Source organism: Carcharodon carcharias, chromosome 9, assembly GCF_017639515.1.
Source record: "Carcharodon carcharias isolate sCarCar2 chromosome 9, sCarCar2.pri, whole genome shotgun sequence".
NCBI classification, from domain to species: Eukaryota; Metazoa; Chordata; class Chondrichthyes; order Lamniformes; family Lamnidae; genus Carcharodon; species Carcharodon carcharias.
This window is the reverse complement of record NC_054475.1, coordinates 59,450,298-59,470,177: the sequence shown is the minus strand read 5'-3', so window position 1 is coordinate 59,470,177 and position 19,880 is coordinate 59,450,298. Positions and strand designations below refer to the sequence as shown.

Here is a 19,880-nt window from a genome sequence, read left to right as displayed (position 1 = left end):
CCCCTTTATTGTCCCTCAGTTGAACCCATGGGACCTCATTTGATGTTCGTTCTAGCATATCGTCCTGCCTCACAGCCACAATTGTTCCTTTAACCAATATAATGATTCTCCCCTCCCTCTGTTTTTATTCCCCCTCTCTATCATGTCTGAAAACCCTGAACCAGGAATGTTGAGCTGCCATTCCTGTCGTTCTTCAAGCCATGTTTCAGTAATGACTATGATATCATACCTCCAAGTGTCTATCTGCATTCAGTCCAACTGCTTTACTCACTACACTCTTGGCATGAAGTATATACCATTAATCACTGAACAATTCCAGCGTCTGTTTTCTAGCCTTTGTTTCTCAGATCTTCCGTTCTTGCTTACTAATTTTCTGACTATTTCCAACTTCATTTCGCTCCCTTCTGAATCTACGCTCAGGTACCCATCTCACCAAGCTGGTTTAAACCTCTCTGCCAGAATATTGACCCCATTTTGCTAATGTGTAACCCATCTAGTTGGACAGGTCCCACCTTCCCCAAAATCAGTCCCAGTATCCCAGATATCTAAAGCCCTTCCTCCTGCACCATCTCCCCAGCCATGTATTTAGCTTTCCTCCGATTTCTGTATTCACTCGCCTGTGGCACTGGGAATAATCTGGAGATTACTACCTTTGGGGTCCTACTTTTTAATTTCTTTCCTTGCTCCCTGAAATCTGCTGGAAAGATCTCATCCCTCTTTATACCTATGTCATTGGTGCTGATATGGACCACGACCTCTGGCTGTTCAGCCCCACCCCCCCACTCCCTCAAAGTGCTCTGCAGCTGCTCCGTGACTCCTTGATCCTGGCACCATGGAGGCAACATTCCTTCCTGGAATTACTTCTGCGACTGCAGAAACACCTGATTGTTCTCCTGGCCGTTTAATCCCCTCTCACAGTTACTTTTCTGACCCTCCTCCCCATCCAGCTGAGTTACGCATAGTGCCATCACCTTGGTCCTATCTGTATTCCTGAGAGAAACCATTGTCGTCACTGCTGTTCAGAACAGAATACTGGTTAAAGAATGAGATGCACTCAGGAGACTGCTGCACTACTTGCTTGGATCTCCTTGACTGTCTGATGCATTTCCCCTCTGCTGCACTCTTAAGCTAAAGGATGATCACCTCCAGAGAGTCTGAAACCCAGAGTTCGAGCTCCTCCAGCTGATGGCACTTCCTGCACCTTTGATTGTCCAGGACACGAGAAATGTCCTGAGTTCCCACATGGCACAGGATGTACATTCAACAGGACTGAGGTGCCCTGCTATGTCTCTTTTTACTGGGCTACTAACTAAGCTCACCAGGAATAAAATTTAAGACTCACTCAGACTTAAGCCGACTTAAAACTTACCAAGTTTAAAACTTATCAAATTTAAAAGCTTAATTTAGCCCATTGCCCTAAATTAGCGAAATATAAGACAACAGTAATACTCACCAACCAATCACCTAATTGCTGCTCTGTGACTTTTAAAATGTCAATATTAGATGCTGCCTTTTTATTTGAATTGGCCAGGTGTCCATAGAGCCTCTTACTCATGTTCTTTGTTTAATTGCTCACCACAATTCATGACTGCATGTAGCAGGGCTGGAGAACTTTGATCTGACCCATTGGTTGTGGGTTCACTTAGTGCTCTCTCTATTGCATTTTGCTTCTGCTATTTAGAATTCATGTAGTCCTGTGTTATGGCTTCACCAGTCTGGCCTCGTTTTTAGGTATGCTTGAAGCTTCTCCTGGCATGCTCTCCTACACTCCTCATTGAACCTAGGCTGATCCCCTAACTTCATGGTAATGATACAGTGAGGGATATGCTCCACTTTCCAGATTGCGATTGAATGCAATTCTGCTGCTGATGGCCCACACACCTCATGGATGCCCAGTTTTGAGCTGCGAGATCTCTTCTGAACCTATCCCAATTAGCACGGTGATCATGTCACACAAGATGATGGGAGTTATGCTCAGTGTGAAGATGGGACTTAGTTTTCAAAGAACTGTATGGTAGCCACTCCTACCAATGCTGTCATGGATAGATGCATCTGCCACAATTAAGATTGGTGAGGAAGAAGTTGCTTCACTCACCACCTGTTGCAGGCCCAGCCTGGCAACTGTGTCGTTTATAACTTGGCCAGTTTAATCAGCAGCTAGTGCTACTGAGCCACTCTGGGGCTGGACATTTTTTAGGCGTTCTTGGAATGTTCATGGCAAAGCTGAATATGTCCCTAATTTTCCTTCAGAAGGTGGTGGTGGTGAGCTGCCTTTTTGAATTTTGCTGTTCATCTGGTGTAGGTACATCCACAGTGCTGTTAGGGAGGGAGTTCCAGGATTTTGACCCAGTGACAGTGAAGGAATGGCAATATATTTCCAAGTCAGGATGGTGAGTGACTTGGAGAGGAACTTGCATGTGGTGGTGGTGGTATCCTCAGTGCTTCTTCCAAGTGGTATTCATCACCCAGAAGTACTGATTCCTCAGCTGAGAGGTAGAGATTAATTAATCTCAGCTCAAAACCAGCTTCCTATGTAATGGAGAATCACAGTTGTCACTGTGAAATGTACTGGTGATCAGCCCTCTGCAGGCATTTGCACTGAGAACTCTTTTTCCTGGTTGAGAAAGAATGCTTGATTCCTTTCAAAAAAAACATTCTAAATATGGGGATGTGCCTCAGAATGACTAGATTAACGGTTGCACTTAAACGTCTCTTTCTAATAGTAGCCCTGTTATTACCTAGTTTAAAAACAAGATACTGCTAATAACATGTATTTAACCTCTCCCTTGCTGACTTACTGATTCTATCTCTGTGCAATTGTAATACGTCTCCAAAAGCAATGAGGCAGCCGCAGAAACAGGTGCTTTTCTTCTCCTAGTCCAGTCTCTTTGTTTCTCCAGGAAAACATGTCAGGGTTCCTCAGCTGCTGGCTCGAATTTGTTTTCCTGAGTTCTACTCCACCCTGTTTTGAGAATTCCTACTGCTTCCTCATAGTCCTCATATAGTCATTACTGTTTGCCTGGAGAGGATCGGGAACCCTTTAGCAAGTGTGCCTGTAGCAAGTGTTAAGTGACCAGAGATAAAGCTTTGAGAATGTTTAGTATCAATATACTAGGTTAGGTCACATTACATTTGTGCTTTACTGCATTGATGTACATGGCCATTTATGTGTACGTGTGTCAGATCGCCTATGAGGTTCGGGCGAGTGTGACAGAGACCTGACCACACAGAGTGGGGTGAGTGTCAAGTATGTCGCCTCAGGGTGGTGGGGGAGAGGGTGTATGTGTTGCTGCAGGTTGGGGTGAGCGCATGGGGAATGTGTTGCTGCAGGGTTTGGGGCGAGGTGATGGGAAGTGTGTCGCTGCAAGATGGGAAGGGGGTGGGATGTGTGTCGCTGCAGGATGGGGAGTGTGTCAACACAGGGTAGGGCGAGGGTATCATTGCAAGGTGGGGTGTGCTTGGCGAATATATGTTATGAAATTTGGTTACATTGTGATGTCTGATAGGTAAGTATATCTCTAGTGGAAGTAAAAAATGTTTGAATTTGTTCCTGGAAAATGATTGTGCCACTGTTTCTTTCCTTGCAGCTTTCGGAGAAAGGTAAACCTAACATTGATATTCAGGGTCTGACTGCTTCCACCATGGAGATCTTATTGGATTTTGTATATACAGAAACTGTCCATGTCACTGTAGAAAATGTTCAGGAATTGCTTCCTGCAGCCTGTCTGCTCCAGCTAAAAGGTGAGTTCTTTTCTCAGTTTCATTGCTCTTGGAACAGTCCAGCGCTGAGTGTTGTGAAAAACACCTTGTAGAACAGTATTGCTATGCTACACAAGATCAACAATCATTCCACCATAGGCCTGTGAAGCTCTGCAAATGGCAGTCATTTACATTGCTGCTCTAGCAGTACTGCATGTGGAGCACAAAAAACACTTTTTTCGTAAGAAAGAACTTGCGTTAACGTGGTGCTTTTGATACCCTAGGATATCCCAAAGTACTTTATAGCAACAAAATACTTCTGAAGTATAGCTACTCTTGCAAGATTAGGAAACCTGGTGACCAGTTTGCCTGCAGCAAGGTCCTATAAATAGTGATGAACTAAAGAAGCAATTACCAATTTTAGTGATGTTGGTTGAGGGATAAATTTTGACCAAGACAAAATGAGAATTCTGAGTGACTAGGGTTCTTGTATATTCACCTGAGAAGATGGACAGAACCTCAGTTTCATGTTTGATTTGATGTCCAGCAGCTCCAACAGTGTAGCACTCCCTCAGTACTACACTGGATTATGGACTCAAGGCTCGGGTACCTGGTTTGTACCCACAACCTTCTGACTCTTGAGGCGAGTGCGAGTGAACCATGGCTAAAACCTCAGTCTTCGTTTCTCATCCAGCGGATGCTGCTGGTGATGTAAAATTGCAGCATTAAACAAATAACAATTTCTGTGTACAGATTGTGTATATTTTTCACTAGGTGTGAAGCAGGCTTGCTGTGAATTCTTGGAGAGCCAGTTAGACCCATCCAACTGTTTGGGAATCCAGGAATTTGCAGAGACTCACAGCTGTGTGGATCTGATGCAGGCAGCAGAAGTTTTCAGTCAGAAGAATTTTCCAGAAGTTGTCCAACATGAGGAATTCATGCTGCTGAACAAGGGGGAAGTGGAAAAACTCATTCGGTGTGATGAGATTCAGGTGAGGTCTCAGCCACTTGGGGAGAATGTACAAAGGCCGATTGTTGCATCACACAGCCCATGATAAGGAGGGGCAAATAAAGTTTAAAATTGAAGACATTACCTGTTTTCAGGAGCTTCTGTCTCTTCTAAAATGCTTGGAGGATAATGAGTATTGATGTGATGCAATAATTATGCACAAGAAGTTGAAAATTTCTTAACATTCATCACATTCTTTTGGCACTTCGTGGGATGCACATCTCTTTATCATTGAGTGACCTAGGTCAAGGATTGTAACTGATGATGCACAGTGTCAATGAGGTTGGAGAGGATAAAAGAAGAGGAATTAATTGAAACTATTAGATGATGCCCGGCTTGAAGTTAGGACTTAATGAGAGTGATTATAAGAATGGGATGTGATGAGTAGAATTTTGTTTAAAAAGCCTTGCACTACTTTGGAACATGATCCTAGAACTTAGCCAGTGATTGGTTCTCCCTCCTAGGAATCTTTGAATCTAACTACATCACCTCTGCTTCCACCCCACCCTGAGACTGGCGAACTCGGAACAAACTCCTCTGAGTTTGGGATTTGGCCAATAGAATTTAGTGAAGCCAACTACCAGAAGGAACTGAGTAAATCTCACATAGATAAACTAGGTTGCTTCACCTGTTTTGTTTCAATAACTCTATAAAATAGCTCTTTGAAAATTGATACAAACGAGTAAGAAACAAAATGTTCAAAGGTAACTAGAATTCCTTGTAGCTGGGATTTCGGAATACTCCCCCTTCTCCAACTGCCCATGATGGTGAATGGGTTAACCTGAGCCTGAAGCACGATAGTCCTTCCTGGTTAATTGTGGATGTTATTGCAATCTAGATGCAGCAACGCATCACAGATACCAATTTGTTTTGTAACCACACATTAATTTTGACGCAAATATTTTTCCACAGGTAACTGGCTGCCATCTTGAAATCCTTTTAGCAATGAGTTAGGGCACTGATCACTCACTAGATTCATGGCGCTAAATACAAATCTATAATATATTAAATATGCATCACCCTAGACCATGCCTGCGTCTGCAGGCTTCTACCACCAGATGCCACTTCAAAAGCTGCAGGTCTCCACACCTACATCTGCAGCATCACTAATGCGCTCAGAAAGAAATTAAGTTTGTTCGACTTTCTGTGGGCTAAGCTATAGGAGGTGCACCAGTAAAATTTGATGAATGCCCAAAATTACTATTGGGTACTGTAAGGATAAAAACACATTTCAATTTAATACACAAGGAATGCAGTAATGCAGCCATCAGAACATTTGAATATTTTTGTGATGTGTTCTTGGCCACTGAGAGGAAAGTAGCTTAAGCAACCCTGTCCTAACCCCCTTTGTTGTCACCTAGCTGGTTTGGGAGTTCTAATTGTTATCTGAATTGGGAGTTCATATGTGTGGAATGATAGGACCAGTACCCTATAGTACAGTGGATGGCTGTCTGGTTTCTGATGACCTGCTGTTGTTCTAGGTGGATTCAGAGGAACCAGTGTTTGAAGCAGTATTAAACTGGGTAAAACACTCTAAGAAGGAACGAGAGGAATTTCTACCAGATCTGCTGCAGTATGTCCGGATGCCATTGCTCACTCCAAGATACATTACAGATGTAATTGATGCTGAAGTATGTACTCCTTTCAAATAGATTGCTACCACTTGTAACTCAAATGTTCTAGGAGGCAACTAACTACATGCTTTCTTTTGGTTAAAAACATATTTCCAGTAATTAAAAACTATCTGTGTTCCATATTTATTCCTTTGTTCCAGAATCCTCATTCCATTAATTTATTGGTGTGCTGATGTGCCTGTTTCTCAATGAATTCATTAGTTCACTGTTGCCCATTTTTCTGTTTATTTCACTGGTGACACTTGCTCCATTAATTTGCTGGTGTCTGATGCTCTATAAATTTATTCATTCACCAGCACTTACTTTGCTGTGCTACAGTGCTCATTGGTACTATCTGTGCTGTGATGCACATGGCTTGTGTTGGTTTCTGTGGATTTTTTTTTCCTCTTTTGATTATAAGGTATACAAAAAATTCTGTTCTAATCTAACTTCAGTTTATTACCCCTGCCACTAAAGATGGGCAGGGGTAATGTTTTTGCCCCTGTTTGTTAGCCTTTTTGTCTGTAAACAATATATCACAAAAAGTAATGGACGGATTTCACCGAAACTTGGTGCACATATAGGGTATAGCCCAAGGAAGAATTGATTAGATTTTGGTGAAGATGCGGATCCAAATCCTGGAATTTTAACACTAGGAGTAAAGGCGAATTGATTTTTTTTAAAGAATGCTGTGGGTTGTTTTATTTAGAATGTTGATTGTTTTAGAGTGTTGTGAATTGTCTCAGCTTCTCTGGCAGAATTTGTCACAGCTGTCAATTTGAGCAAAGTTTGCAGAACAGAATGTTGGATGTGGATAGAAGCCTTCTCAGTGAGATGGAAGCTCTGAATAAAAAAAAACTTTCAGCTTTGTTGTTACAGAGCATCAACCTAGCAAAGAAAAACCCCAAGGAAGAGCTGTGTAATTGTAATAATGTGAAGTTAACACAACTTGGCTGAGGTATGCCCTCTCCTGAGTGTCCTCTTCACATTATTATTTGATCTCCTGTTACCAAAGAAGCTTTTGCTGTTGCTGTTTCAGAGTGTTTTCTTAAGTGTTTGGGAACACCATGATAAAACTTCTCAAGCCTGTGCAGCTCTTGACTCCCTCCATGTGACACCATGGGCAATCGACTAGTAACTTTAAAAGTCTTGCCTGTGATGTGCACTTTACTGACGTTTCTCTGGCAGCTTTCCGTCAGCAGTCAGTGTGATGTTTGAGTTTCACTGCTAACTTATAAACTTTAGTAGCTGTGTATTCCAAGCATAGTCCTTACCTTTCAGTCTCCCTGTCCACTTCTCCGTACTGCAAAGCTCCTTGAACCTCTTTGCCTACTTACCTTTGCTGTCACCCCCACCCTGGTCCTACTTAGTTTGTCCTGCCACCCTTACCTTGTCCATACTTGCTTGCATCTCTTTCTCCCACCACCTGAATCTTTGTCCTTTCCAGGCTACAGTCCTGATCCATGTAATGCTGCTGCATTCTGTAAACTGTTTATTGTTTTATATTCTGTTTGGGGCTCAGTCAGCGCTTTAAAGAATAAAACAAATGATTAACTGATGGGGAGGAGTCAGCACATAATGAGAGGCAGGTGAAATTCTAGCAGGTAGTGTGATTGGCAAGGTGTCTTAGGGTGAAGGTGGGATTGAAGTAGCAGGTAAATGGGATGGGGTGGGGACAGCACTGGTGGTGACTAAGCAGCTAAATGTAGGAAGGGAGATGGGGAGAGAGCAGTTTGGCAAATGAGGAGGAAGATGGGTGAGTGCTGATGTGGAAGATTAGGGACATGGATGGGAAGATTGGAGCTGAGTAGAGTTAAAGACAATGGGTGGGAGTTGACAGGGAGGAAGGAGGATGATATCATTTAGGAGCATCAGAGAAAGAACAAGAGACAAAATAACAAGACACAGAAAATCTGAAAAAGATGACAAGGAAAAAGAGAAACAAGATGACAGGCACAACAAGTGAAAAGCAAAAGATACCAAGGTGAGATGAGTGAAGAGAAATAGGCAAGTAGCAATACAGGAATATCAGAGGTTGAGAGATGAAGTATGTCCTTTGTTTCACTGTTAACAATGTAACCACAGGCCCTGCCTATAATAACTTATTGTAGCAGCTAGCGCTCTTAAAATCAGGTCCTTCTTACATCAACCGAACCCACCACACTTTTACCTCTGACACACTGAGCAATGAAGCAGGGAATTTGGTAAGACTAAAATTAAGTTCTCAAACATAATGCGTCTTTTTTTAACTCTTTTATCTTACCAACTCGGGAATTTACCCAGGTTATTTAATATTCTGGTGGTTGATAGTTTGTATAATAATGGTTTGAATGCATTCATGATCCTACTTGTTTTTCATATTGGAGAGTTTGTCAGGAGCTTTCAAAGAGCTGAAGACTTTTCTAAAATCTTCAAAGACTCAATATAGACTCTTTTTTTTCCCTCTTTGAAAGTCCACGTGAACTAATTTAAAATAATAACTGGCTGATAAATATCCTTAGTGGGGCATCAGGAATTTAAATAGTTGTCAAGAGCTTCCATAGATAAAAACAAAAAACTGCGGATGCTGGAAATCCAAAACAAAAACAGAATTACCTGGAAAAACTCAGCAGGTCTGGCAGCATCGGCGGATAAGAAAAGAGTTGACGTTTCATGTCCTCATGACCCTTCGACAGATTCTGTCGAAGGGTGACGAGGACTTGAAACGTCAACTCTTTTCTTCTCCGCCGATGCTGCCAGACCTGCTGAGTTTTTCCAGGTAACTCTGTTTTTGTCAAGAGCTTCCAATTAAACATGTATTTGAACAAATTACAAAGCATGACTGTATCTGAATTGAATGGCTTCAAGCCCCCCTGGATTGGAATAATTATTGCAATAACATGTAACATGAATGAGCTGAAAATTTATTTTTTAGTGAGTGAGGCCAGTTTTTACACCCCTTATATGCAAAGACATCATAAACTAGCCAATATCAAGCTAAATCTTAGAAAAAAAGTCCTTCATTTTTTTCCACACAGTTCTACAGATCTGGAAAGGATCGTGTTTAAGTAAGAAATAAAAGATTGTTAGAAGAGCCTTGATTTTAAATCCTTGAAAGTGCAGGGGTTAGGAAGAGCTTAGATCATAACAAAATAGGAGTAGGTCATTCAGCCCATCGAGCTTGTTCTGCTATTCAGTAAAATCATGACTGATCTGATTGTGGCTTTAACTCCACTTTCCTGCCTGTCCCCCATTGCCCTTGATTCCCTTGTAGGATATTATGGCTATCATGAAGTGGCAGTAGAATACTGGATTTATCACACTTGGAGGTTTTGAGCCCATATAGAAAGTATTAGCGAGCTTTGTTGATCAATTGAAAGAGACTTTAGACACACACAATATAAATAGGAACAAGAGTGGGCAGTATGCCCCATCAAGCCTGCTGCATCATTCAATGAAATCATCACTAACCTTCTACACCCACTCCATTTTCTTGCCCAATCCTCATATCCCTTGATTCCTTAAGTGCCCAAAAATGTATTGATCTCAGTCTTAAATAGACATGTTGACTGAGCATTCACAGCCCTCTTGGGTAGACAGACCCAAAGATTCACAATCCACCAAGTGAAGAAATATCTCCTCACCTTAGTTCTAAATGATGGTGATCCCTTGTTATGAGATAATGCCCCCCCCAGTTCCTGATTCTCCAGCCAGGGGAAAACAGCCTCTCAGCCTCATTCCTCTAAGAATTTTGCACATTTCTATGAGATCACCCTTCATTCTCCTAAACTCTAGAGGATATAGGTTCTTCTACTTGATCTCTCCTCCTAGGACAACACTGTCATCCCAGGAATCAGCCTAATGAATTTTTGTTGCACTCTCTTTAAAACAAGTGTATCCTTTCTTGATAAGGAGATCAAAACTGTACACAGTACCCCAGGTATGGTCTCGCCAAAGTCCTATATTAGGAAACATTTCTACACACAAAGGGTGGTGGATATTTGAAATTCTCTTCCATAAATGGCAATTGAAGCTAGATCAATTGTAGATTTTACATCTCGGTTTAAGCTCTCGGATTTTTGTTATCTAAAGGATGTATGGGAAAGGTGGGTTCATGGAGTTAGGTCTCAGATCAGCCATGATTGAGTGGTGGAACAAGATGGAGGGGCTAAATGGCCTATGCCTGTTCCTATATAATTGCAGTATGAGTTCCTTACTTTTATAGTGCCAACCCTTGTAATTAAGGCTCACCACCATCACCTCGAGGGCAATTAGGGATGGGCAATAACGCTGGCCTTGCTAGAAATGCCTACACCCCAAGAACAAATATGTCAAAAAGAACATTTGCCTTCCTAATCACTTGCTGTAACTGCATATTAACTTTGTGATTCATGTACAACATTTACTAATCTCTCGCCTTTTAATGAACATTTTGCTTTTCCATTCTTCCTCTCAAAATGGATAATTTCACTCTTCCTCATATTATACACTCTGTCCAATCAATTAACTGATCCATATCCCTTTGCAGCCTCTTTGTGTCCTCATCACAACTTACTTTCTCACCCAACTTTGTACTGTCAGTAAGCTTGGGTATATCCCAGCATGAATTCAGTGGGCCAAATGGCCTCCTCTGTGCTGTAGTGACTCTGACATTCAGTGCTCTCACCTGACTCGTTGATATAAATTGTAAATAACTGAGGGCAAAGCACTGATCCTTGCAGCACTCACTAGTTACAACCTGCTACTCTGTATGTTCACACACTCTGTTTTCTGTCCATTAACCAGTCCTCAATCTTTGCTAATATATTACCTCCAATCCCCATGATCCCTGTAACAGCCTCTTATGTGACACCTTATTGAATGCCTTCTGAAAATCCAAATATACCACATCCACAGGATCCCCTTATCTACGCTGCTTATTGCACCCTCATAATCTCTTAATAGACCTGTCAACATGATTCCCTTTCATTAAATCACGTTGACTCTGCCTAATCATATTGTAATTTTCTAAGTGTCCCATTATCACTTCCCAATAATATATTCTAGCATTTTCCTTCTACTGATGTCAGACTAACTGGCCTGTAGTTACTGTTTTCTCTCTCCCTCCTTTCTTAAATAGCAAGGATACATTTTGCCACCTTTCAATCCAAAGGGACTGTTCTAGAATCTCAGGAATTCAGCATGATCAAAACCATTGCACCCACTACCTTTGCAAACACCTCTTGTAAAATCCTTGCGTGTAGCCCATCAGTTCCAGCAGTCCTATTAATTTTTCCAGTACTTTTTCTTCACTAGTATTTAGTTTTAAGTTCCTCACTCTCATTAGGCCCTTGGTTCCTGATTAATTTCTGCAATGTTCTTTGTGTTCTCTATTGAGATTATTAGAGGTTCGGGCCCAGTAACGTTCCCAAGGCATAACCCCCGATTTTAGCCTAACCCATCTTACTGGATTGGAATGGGTTTGGACCAGATGCCTGGTTTTACAGTTTGCTCAGCAAAGGGAATCCTCCAGGTTTAACTTCATGGCAGGTTAGGTTAAAGTTGGAGCTTTAGACTATGAACAGATCAAAGCAAATTTAGAGACTGAAACCAAGGTGTTCAATTTCTGCCCTTATGAATCCATCAGGGAGAAACGTCTTTGGTTGGCTGGACACCAGTTAAAAGTAACCTCATTCTGGAGATAGCCAATGGAGTCTTGGATGCTGACAGATTGTACACAGTCAAAGTATATGGGTGTGGACATGTAGCATTGGGGAACTGGCAAATGTTGAAGGTGCATCTGATGAGGAGTCTTATTTTGATTAGTCAGGTTCATGACACGTGGAAATCCTTCAAGGTGTAAGTGTCGAAACCAACCATATCAAGAAATTTACACCTGGAGAATTCCATTTGCTGAATATATTGTGAAATAGAAAGAAATTACTTTCATTAGTAAAACAATTTTCACATCCTCTGGAAATCTAGTGGGGGGTAATGGGAGAGGGATTGAATGAAGAGGAAGGACCACAAATGTTACTTGGGCAGTAATACGGGACTAAATCTAAAATTCGTAATGTTTGTACAGAGTTAAAGAATAGTAAAATCTTTCTTAACTGCACAGGTTTGAGGTTTTGGAGCCCGTTTCAAAGAGACCTGAATGATATTTATTAAGAAGGGAGAATTGAGGGTTATATAGAGGCAAAAACAGTGTTCCTTAAAGTTAAAAATTAATGACTAGGGAGAGAATTGTGAGTGAGTAGGAGGAGCCCACGATATGGATTCAGAGTGGAGCGGACTTGATGGGTCTCAAGATGTTTTCATGCTCTGAAGTTTCTTCCACTAAATGAATGGGATGCTGCTGAGTGTCAGTAGGTTGGGAGCATGAGGACAGGCAAAATCACTTTACAATATTGGAAAGGAGAGACAGTTGAGAGGCTTCACACTAGGTCCACAATATAGATGAGCAACATATTGAATCTTAAGAAAAGGCATTTTTTCATGGCCGTCTCCTTTTAAAATGAGCTGCCGGGCGATTAGTATAACCTCTTGGGTTTTTTTGATTGATTGAGGTGTTTTCCCTGGTATTTGGGTTAAGTATGATTCCTATGGTTATATGGATTTAGGAGTTCGGTTGAATCATCTGCATCCAGTGGTGTCTTCGATGAAAATCAGTATTGTACCGAGAAATTACTAATCTGCACTTTTTTGAGCAGTGGTGTCAGTAGTTCCAGGATATGAATTTTTCACATTAATTTGGTTTGTGCTGATCCCAGCTTCACACTGTGGGATGGTGGAGTGGGAACCTTACATAACTGAGCATGTGAAAATGGGAATGTATTGTTTTCTGAACAGTCATTAACTTTGGTTGAGAGTTTTCCCTCTTTCTCCAGCCCCTAATTCGGTATAGCCTTCAGTGCCGAGATCTGGTGGATGAAGCCAAGAAATTTCACCTGAGACCAGAAATCCGAACACAGATGCAGAGCCCCAGGACCAGGCCGAGATTGGGTGAGTGTTGGTGAAAGGATAGGAAGTTCTCGCATTCATCTTGGAGTCTATTCCTTGTATACAGATCATTCTAGAAAGTGAGGGACAGTAAGGTTGACTTGTACATTAATTTGTACTCCATTAGTGTGATGTTGTCTCAGATTGTTCTGTGTGGGGTTCCAACGAACTTAAGTTCGCCCCAGTCTGAGATGGACTGGATAGTTCACGTTGTCTTTTCATCCCAGTCTTGGTTCCATTTTAGTCTAGTCATATGACATGACGGCCTGCTCTCCTTTGACTGTGAATATCCTAAGTAAAATACCTTTATATTCTCAACTCAATTTCTAGTGCATACAGACCCAAGGCACTTAGAGCTGCCAAAATGTCAATAATGGATCCTAAATTGAGAAGCTAATGAGAAAGACCTCAAGGGCACCGGGTGTGGAATATAGAAATATTACATAGGTGCTTGTTTTGAGGTTGGAACAATATACAGGAAGCTTTACTGTATACTTAGTTCACGCCTTACCTAAACTGTACTTGATCATGACAGTATAAAATATGGAAAGTTAGGAGATGTTGGGGCAGATGACTGAAAACTTGGTCAAAGAGGTAATTTTTGACAAGCCACTTAAAGGAGGAAAGAGAGGTGGAGAGGAAGTAGGCTGCAATCCCACAGCTGAAGGTACAGCCGTCAGTGGTGAAATGATTAAAATTGGGGATGCTCATGAGGCCAGAATTAGAGGAATGCAGATATCATTTATTGCGTGCCCACAATTCTCAAGGTGCCAGGTCTGCAGGACAAAACCACTATTTATTTAAAATGCTGATCAGTTCATGTTTAGTCAATAGGATATTTGAGCCAATTAAAAATATTTCACATAGGAAAAACCACCAAACGACAATGAGTAGGCATCACAAAACAGACCAGTTAAATCACTTGGTTTTGTCAGACTGTATTCAGCTGAAAAAAATATAATCCTTTGAGCCCAATGTGACTCTTCTTTGGAACTTCGGAGTTCTGAAGAAGAGTCACATTGGACTCAGAATGTTAACTCTGTTTCTCTCTCCACAGGTGCTGCCAGACCTGCTGAGTTTTTCCAGCACTTTGTTATTTCAGTTCTCGAGCATCCACAGTATTTTCCCTATATAATAAAATCCTTCCTCTTTTCATTCTATGGCTTAAAGTTAAGCACAATGCAGTGCTTCAATCAATTATTTAATGATGGTAATATGGTAGTGACTCAGTAAGTTATGAGGTTCTGTGGATTGTGCTCCAAAGATTTATATGTCCAAGAAACCTCATCATAATCCTATATTTGCTTCATGATGATATGACTGCAACTGTCTTGAATGGAAGATCTGAAACAGATACCTTCAAAATCCGAACCGTGATCAAGCAGGGCTGCATGATAGCCCCCATACTGTTTACAATCTACCTGACAGTAGCTACTCACCTCTTCAAAGATCAACTGCCCTCTGATGTGAGTATTAAATACCATCTAGATGGAAAACTCTTTAACCTCAGTCACCTCCCTGCCAAAACTAAACTGACCACCATAGATATACATGATCTACAGTGTGCAGATGACTGCAGTGTTGTTTTCCACTCTGCACCAGATTTGCAAGCCACTCTCAATGCCTTCAATTCTGTACACAAGAAACTTGGACTGTCCTTGAATGTTGCCAAAACAAAACTCACCTGTAAGTCCACACCTGCTCAGCCAAACATTCCAGCTCCCATACATGTTGAAGGAGAGACAATGTAATATGTTGAGTACTTCCCATACCTTGGCAGCCACCTCTCTCAAAAGGCCACCATTGATGACGAGAAACACCACCAGTTCAGCTGTGCAAATTCATTCTTCTACAAACTACAGCAGTGAATGTTTGACAGCTAAAACCTCCAAGTCAACAAATGGCCCAGTGCTTAGAGCGTTTGTCGTCACCATACTCCTCTATTGCAATGAGACCTGGACTGTGTACTAGTGACTCGTATGAGCACTAGAGAAATTCCATCAGCAATGCCTCTGCCATATCCTCTGGATTCAATGGGAGGACCGTCGAACAAATGCTAGTGCTCTTCTTGCAGCCAGCTTGACATGCATTCAGGCAAAATTCCTGCAAAATCAACTTCAATGGACTGTTTCTGGATAGCCAAAAAGTGTCTTACCTGCCAAGTTGTTTTCTCAATATTCAAATGGCCAACATTCCAAGGGAGGACAAAGAAAATGCTTCTAGGACACTCTCCTTGAAGTGCAGCAGCATTGACATTAAAGACTGGGAGGAGCTTGTTACCAATAGTTCAGAATGTTGACAACTTGTTCATCAAGCTCTGAGCCCCAGGACCTGTTTTTTATGATTTTTATGATTCTTATGTTTCTTAGCGTTTCTTATGATCAAAGCTGGTAATCTGTGCCTTTGCATTTACAGCTGGTACATGTATTCAGCCGTCTGTTATACAGAGACTGTATTCTACTTTCGCTCAGATGCAGTGGGATGCAACATACTCTGGAAACTTGTTATTGCAATAAGCAAGAGGATTGTTTGCTCTGCAGAATGCTATTTCCTAAATATTTCAACCCACACCAGGCCTTTTTAAATTAATGGTGAGGCAATCTTACACAAGGAGCACCTGAATTACTGACTGCACTTTCAGCTGATGAATGTGAACATGACCCTGGCCATAATCTTTCAGTCTTCCCTAGACTCGGGGGGTGATGTCAGAGGACTGGAGAGTTGCAAACATTACGCCCTTGTTCAAAAAAGGTTGTAATGGTAAGCCCAGCAATTACAGACCAGTCAGTTTAACTTCAGTGGTGGGCAAGATTCTAAAAACAATTATTCGGGATAGAATTAGTAGTCACATAGAAAGATATGGGTTGATAAGGAAGAGCCACCATGGATTTCTAAAGCGGAAATTGTGTTTAACTAACTTGCTGGAGTTTTTTAAAGAGGTAACAAAAAGATGATGAGGGTAATGCTGTTGATGTGGTGTACATGGACTTTCAAAAGGCATGTGACACAGTGCCATACAACAGACTTGTGAGAAAAATTATTGCTCATGGAATAAAAGGGCCAGTAGCAACGTGGATACAATATTGGCTGAAAATATCAAGCAGAGTAATGGTCAGTGGATATTTTTCGGGCCGAAGGAAAGTTTGTAGTGGAGTTCCCCAGGGGTCAGTATTGGAACCTTTGCTTTTCCTGATATATATTAATGATCTAGATCTTGGTATGCAAGGGACAATTTCAAACTTTGTGGATGATACGAAGCTTGGGAGTGTTGTGAACTGCGAGGAGAACGGTGTGGAACTTCAGGAGGACATAGACAAGTTGGTGGAGTGGGAAGATAGGTGGCAGATAAAGCCCAATGCGGAGAAGTGCGAGGTGATGAATTTTGGTAGGAAGAACATGGACAGATAATATAGAATAAGGGGTGAAATTTTGAAGCAGAAAGACTTGGGTGTATATGTGCATAGATCATTGAAGTTGGCAAGACAGGTAGGGAGAGCAGTTAATAAAGTATATAGTATCCTGGGCTTTATTAATAGGAGCATAGAGTACAAGAGCAAGGAAGTTATGCTGAATTTATCTAAGACACTCGGTAGACCTCTGTTGGAATATTGTGTATAATTCTGAGCGCCACATTATAGGAAGGATGTGAACACATTGGAGAGAGTGCAGAAGAGGTTTACAAGAATGGTTATAGGGATGAAAAACTTCAGCTGTGAGGATAGATTGGAGAGGTTGGGACCATTCTCCTCGGAGAGAAGAAGGCTAAGAGGAGATTTGTTAGAGATGTTCAAAATCATGAGGGGGCTGGATAAAGTAGATAGGGAGAAGCTGTTCCCGCTTGTACAAGGATCAAGAATGAGAGGACATAGATTTAAAGTGATTTGCAAAAGAAGCAAATGTGATGCGAGAAAGATTTTTTTCACACAAGTGATTTGGGGCTGGAATGCACTGTCTGGGAGTTGGGTGTGGGCAGGTTGAATCGATGCATTCAAGAGGGCATTTGATGATTATTTGAACAGAAACAAGGGTATGGGGAAAAGGCAGGGCGATGGCACTAGGTCATAATGCTCATTTGGAGAGCCAGTGCAGGCACAATGGGCTGAATGGCCTCTTCCTGTGTCGTTAAAATTCTGTGATCCTGTGATTAGATTCTGATCGTGAGGAGCACAAGTTCTCATATGGAAGTTGCCTTTTCTACTTTCCACATGTGAGAAAAATTTTGGGAGAAAGGCACCATTGATACTTGCCCTTCTCGAGGCTGGATTATTCCAGGTGAATACTGCTATTGGATCTTCCAATGGACCCAGTGTCATAGTATTAATTTAACAGAATAGCTCTAGATGCACTTTGATATCTTCCCCTGTATAATACATTTAGAATGGCATTGTTATATTTGGATTCCATTTCTTCTGCGAGTTCTTTGAATAATAAATGTTCTGCTGGTTCCATGGAGTTCTCATGCTCAGTTTCATAGTCATGGAGTCATCACAGCACAGAAGGAGGCCATTCAGCCCATCAATTCCATGCTGGCTCGCTGCAGAGCAATCCAATCAGTCCCATTCCCCAGCTCTATCCCCATAGCCCTTCAAGTTTTATTTTTCTCAAGTGCCCACCCAATTTCCTTTTGAAATCATAGATTGTCTCCGCTTCTACTACCCTCGTGGACAGGGAGTTCCAGGTCATTACCACTCACTATGTAAATAAAAAAGTTCTTCCTCACAATACTCCTGCATCTCTTGCCCAAAACCTTAAATCTGTGTCCTCTAGACCTTGTGCCATTAGCTAATGGAACCAGATTTTCTTTATCCACTTTATCTAAACCTGTCATAATCTTGTGCACCTCTATCAAATCTCCCCTCAATCTCCTTTCCTCCAAGAACAACAACTCCGGTCTCTCCCCTCTAACCTTGTAACTAAATTCTCCTGTTCCTAGAACCAATCTGGTAAATCTCCTCTGTACTCTTTCAAGGACCTTACATCCTCCTTAAAGTCTGGTGACCAGAACTGGTCACAATACTCACTAATTGTGGCCTAACCAGAGCTATATAAAGGTTCAGCAGAACTTTGCTGTTTTTGTATTCAATACCTTTATTTATGAAGCCCAAAATCCCACATGCTTTGCTAATTGTCCTATCAATATGTCCTGTCATCTGTTATAACAGGGATGGGAGGAGTGCGTGAATTATCAAGCCCCACTACTACGCAGGCTGTACTATTAATTTATATGTTTAATTTTCTCACCGAAATGGCTAATTGTGTACCTATATCTCTAGTACCCAGAAGAAAACAGACTCTGACCAGGCTTCTTTCAAAAACTCAGAATGATTCATTTATTTTAAAACAAGACTTCTTTTAACAAGTTTGCAAGTACTGGTTAACTTACAGTGTAATCGGGAAGTAAAACTATCTCTTCCTAAAGAATTCCCCTAACGCGCACACACAAACAAAGGACAAACAGATAAGAGTTTCTCTGCAGAGATGGGATTTGGAGGATGGGTACTTGGCACATCATAACATTCATGGCTATGGGCCAAATGCTAGAAATTGGGATTAGCTAGGTAGGTCAGGTGTTTCTCACATGTCGGTGCAGATTCAATTGGCCAAAGGGCCCCTTCGGCACTGAGATTCTGTGATTCTGTTATAAAATAAAGGATAAAGTCCACAGGGTCTCAATGCTGTCGACCTGGACTTCTCTTATGTGAAGACAGGACACTGGTCCCCATGGATGCCTGGTACTCACCGCTGGTCTCAGCTTTCTGGTTACACTCAGATGAGGGTTCTCTGGCTACTGGTTGATAGCTACACACAATTGTAGGCAAGGTAGAGAGAGAGGGAGCCAGTCAAGGTAGCCTTCTTTCCTCAGCTTATTCTCTAACAAAACTGCCTTCAAAATAAGCAAGTTCACAATTTAAGTTTTTTCCCTCTCTCCCTTGTGACTACCTCTTTGCCTCCCAGCTTTTCATTAAGTAAAGTGCTTTGCAATTCATACAAGCAAACAACTCGTTCTCAAGGAGTTAACCATATAGGTCAGGTGATTTAGAAGAGGCCTGCTTGTTTACAGTTCCAAGTGAACTTATGATCTTTAAAAAAAAATCCCAGGTCATGCCATGTCCTTCTATTTTGTAAAAGAAAACTTCAGTCTTGAGAGATATGATTCTAACACATCTTTGAAAATCTGTTACAGGGACCTCCCCAAGTTCCTATGTCCCTTCACACTGTTTAGAACTGTGCTGTTAAGTCTGTGTTGCCTCGCCCTATTTCTTCTACCAAAATGCATCATCTCTCACTTCTCTGTATTAAATTCCATCTGCCACTTGCCTGCCCATTCTGCTAGTCTGTCTGTGTCTCTACTGCAGTCAATTGGTATCATTCTCACTGTTTGTCACGCCTGCAAGTTTGGTAACATAGGCATATTTTGAAATTTTACTGTGTTCCAATATCCAAGTCATATATATATATATATATATATATATATATCAAAAAAACACAATGGTCCTAGCACTTGGGAAAATCCACTGTATGCCATAATCCAGTCTGAAAAAACAACCATTCAATCACGACTTGCTGTTTTCTGCCCTAAGGCTAACTTTTTTATCCAA

At 41.5% G+C, this 19,880-nt stretch overlaps 1 protein-coding gene across 2 annotated transcripts in view; it reads left to right on the top strand.

Annotated features, from left to right (window-relative positions):
* Positions 1 to 19,880, top strand: part of klhl12 (kelch-like family member 12) — a 59,709-nt gene that overhangs the window by 12,421 nt on the left and 27,408 nt on the right. For both annotated transcript variants that reach the window (XM_041196385.1, XM_041196386.1), the window contains exons 4-7: positions 3,588 to 3,741; positions 4,474 to 4,691; positions 6,190 to 6,339; positions 13,170 to 13,284. In XM_041196385.1, coding sequence (XP_041052319.1) covers positions 3,588 to 3,741; positions 4,474 to 4,691; positions 6,190 to 6,339; positions 13,170 to 13,284 — 637 coding nt within the window. The remainder of the gene's footprint in view (positions 1 to 3,587; positions 3,742 to 4,473; positions 4,692 to 6,189; positions 6,340 to 13,169; positions 13,285 to 19,880) is intronic.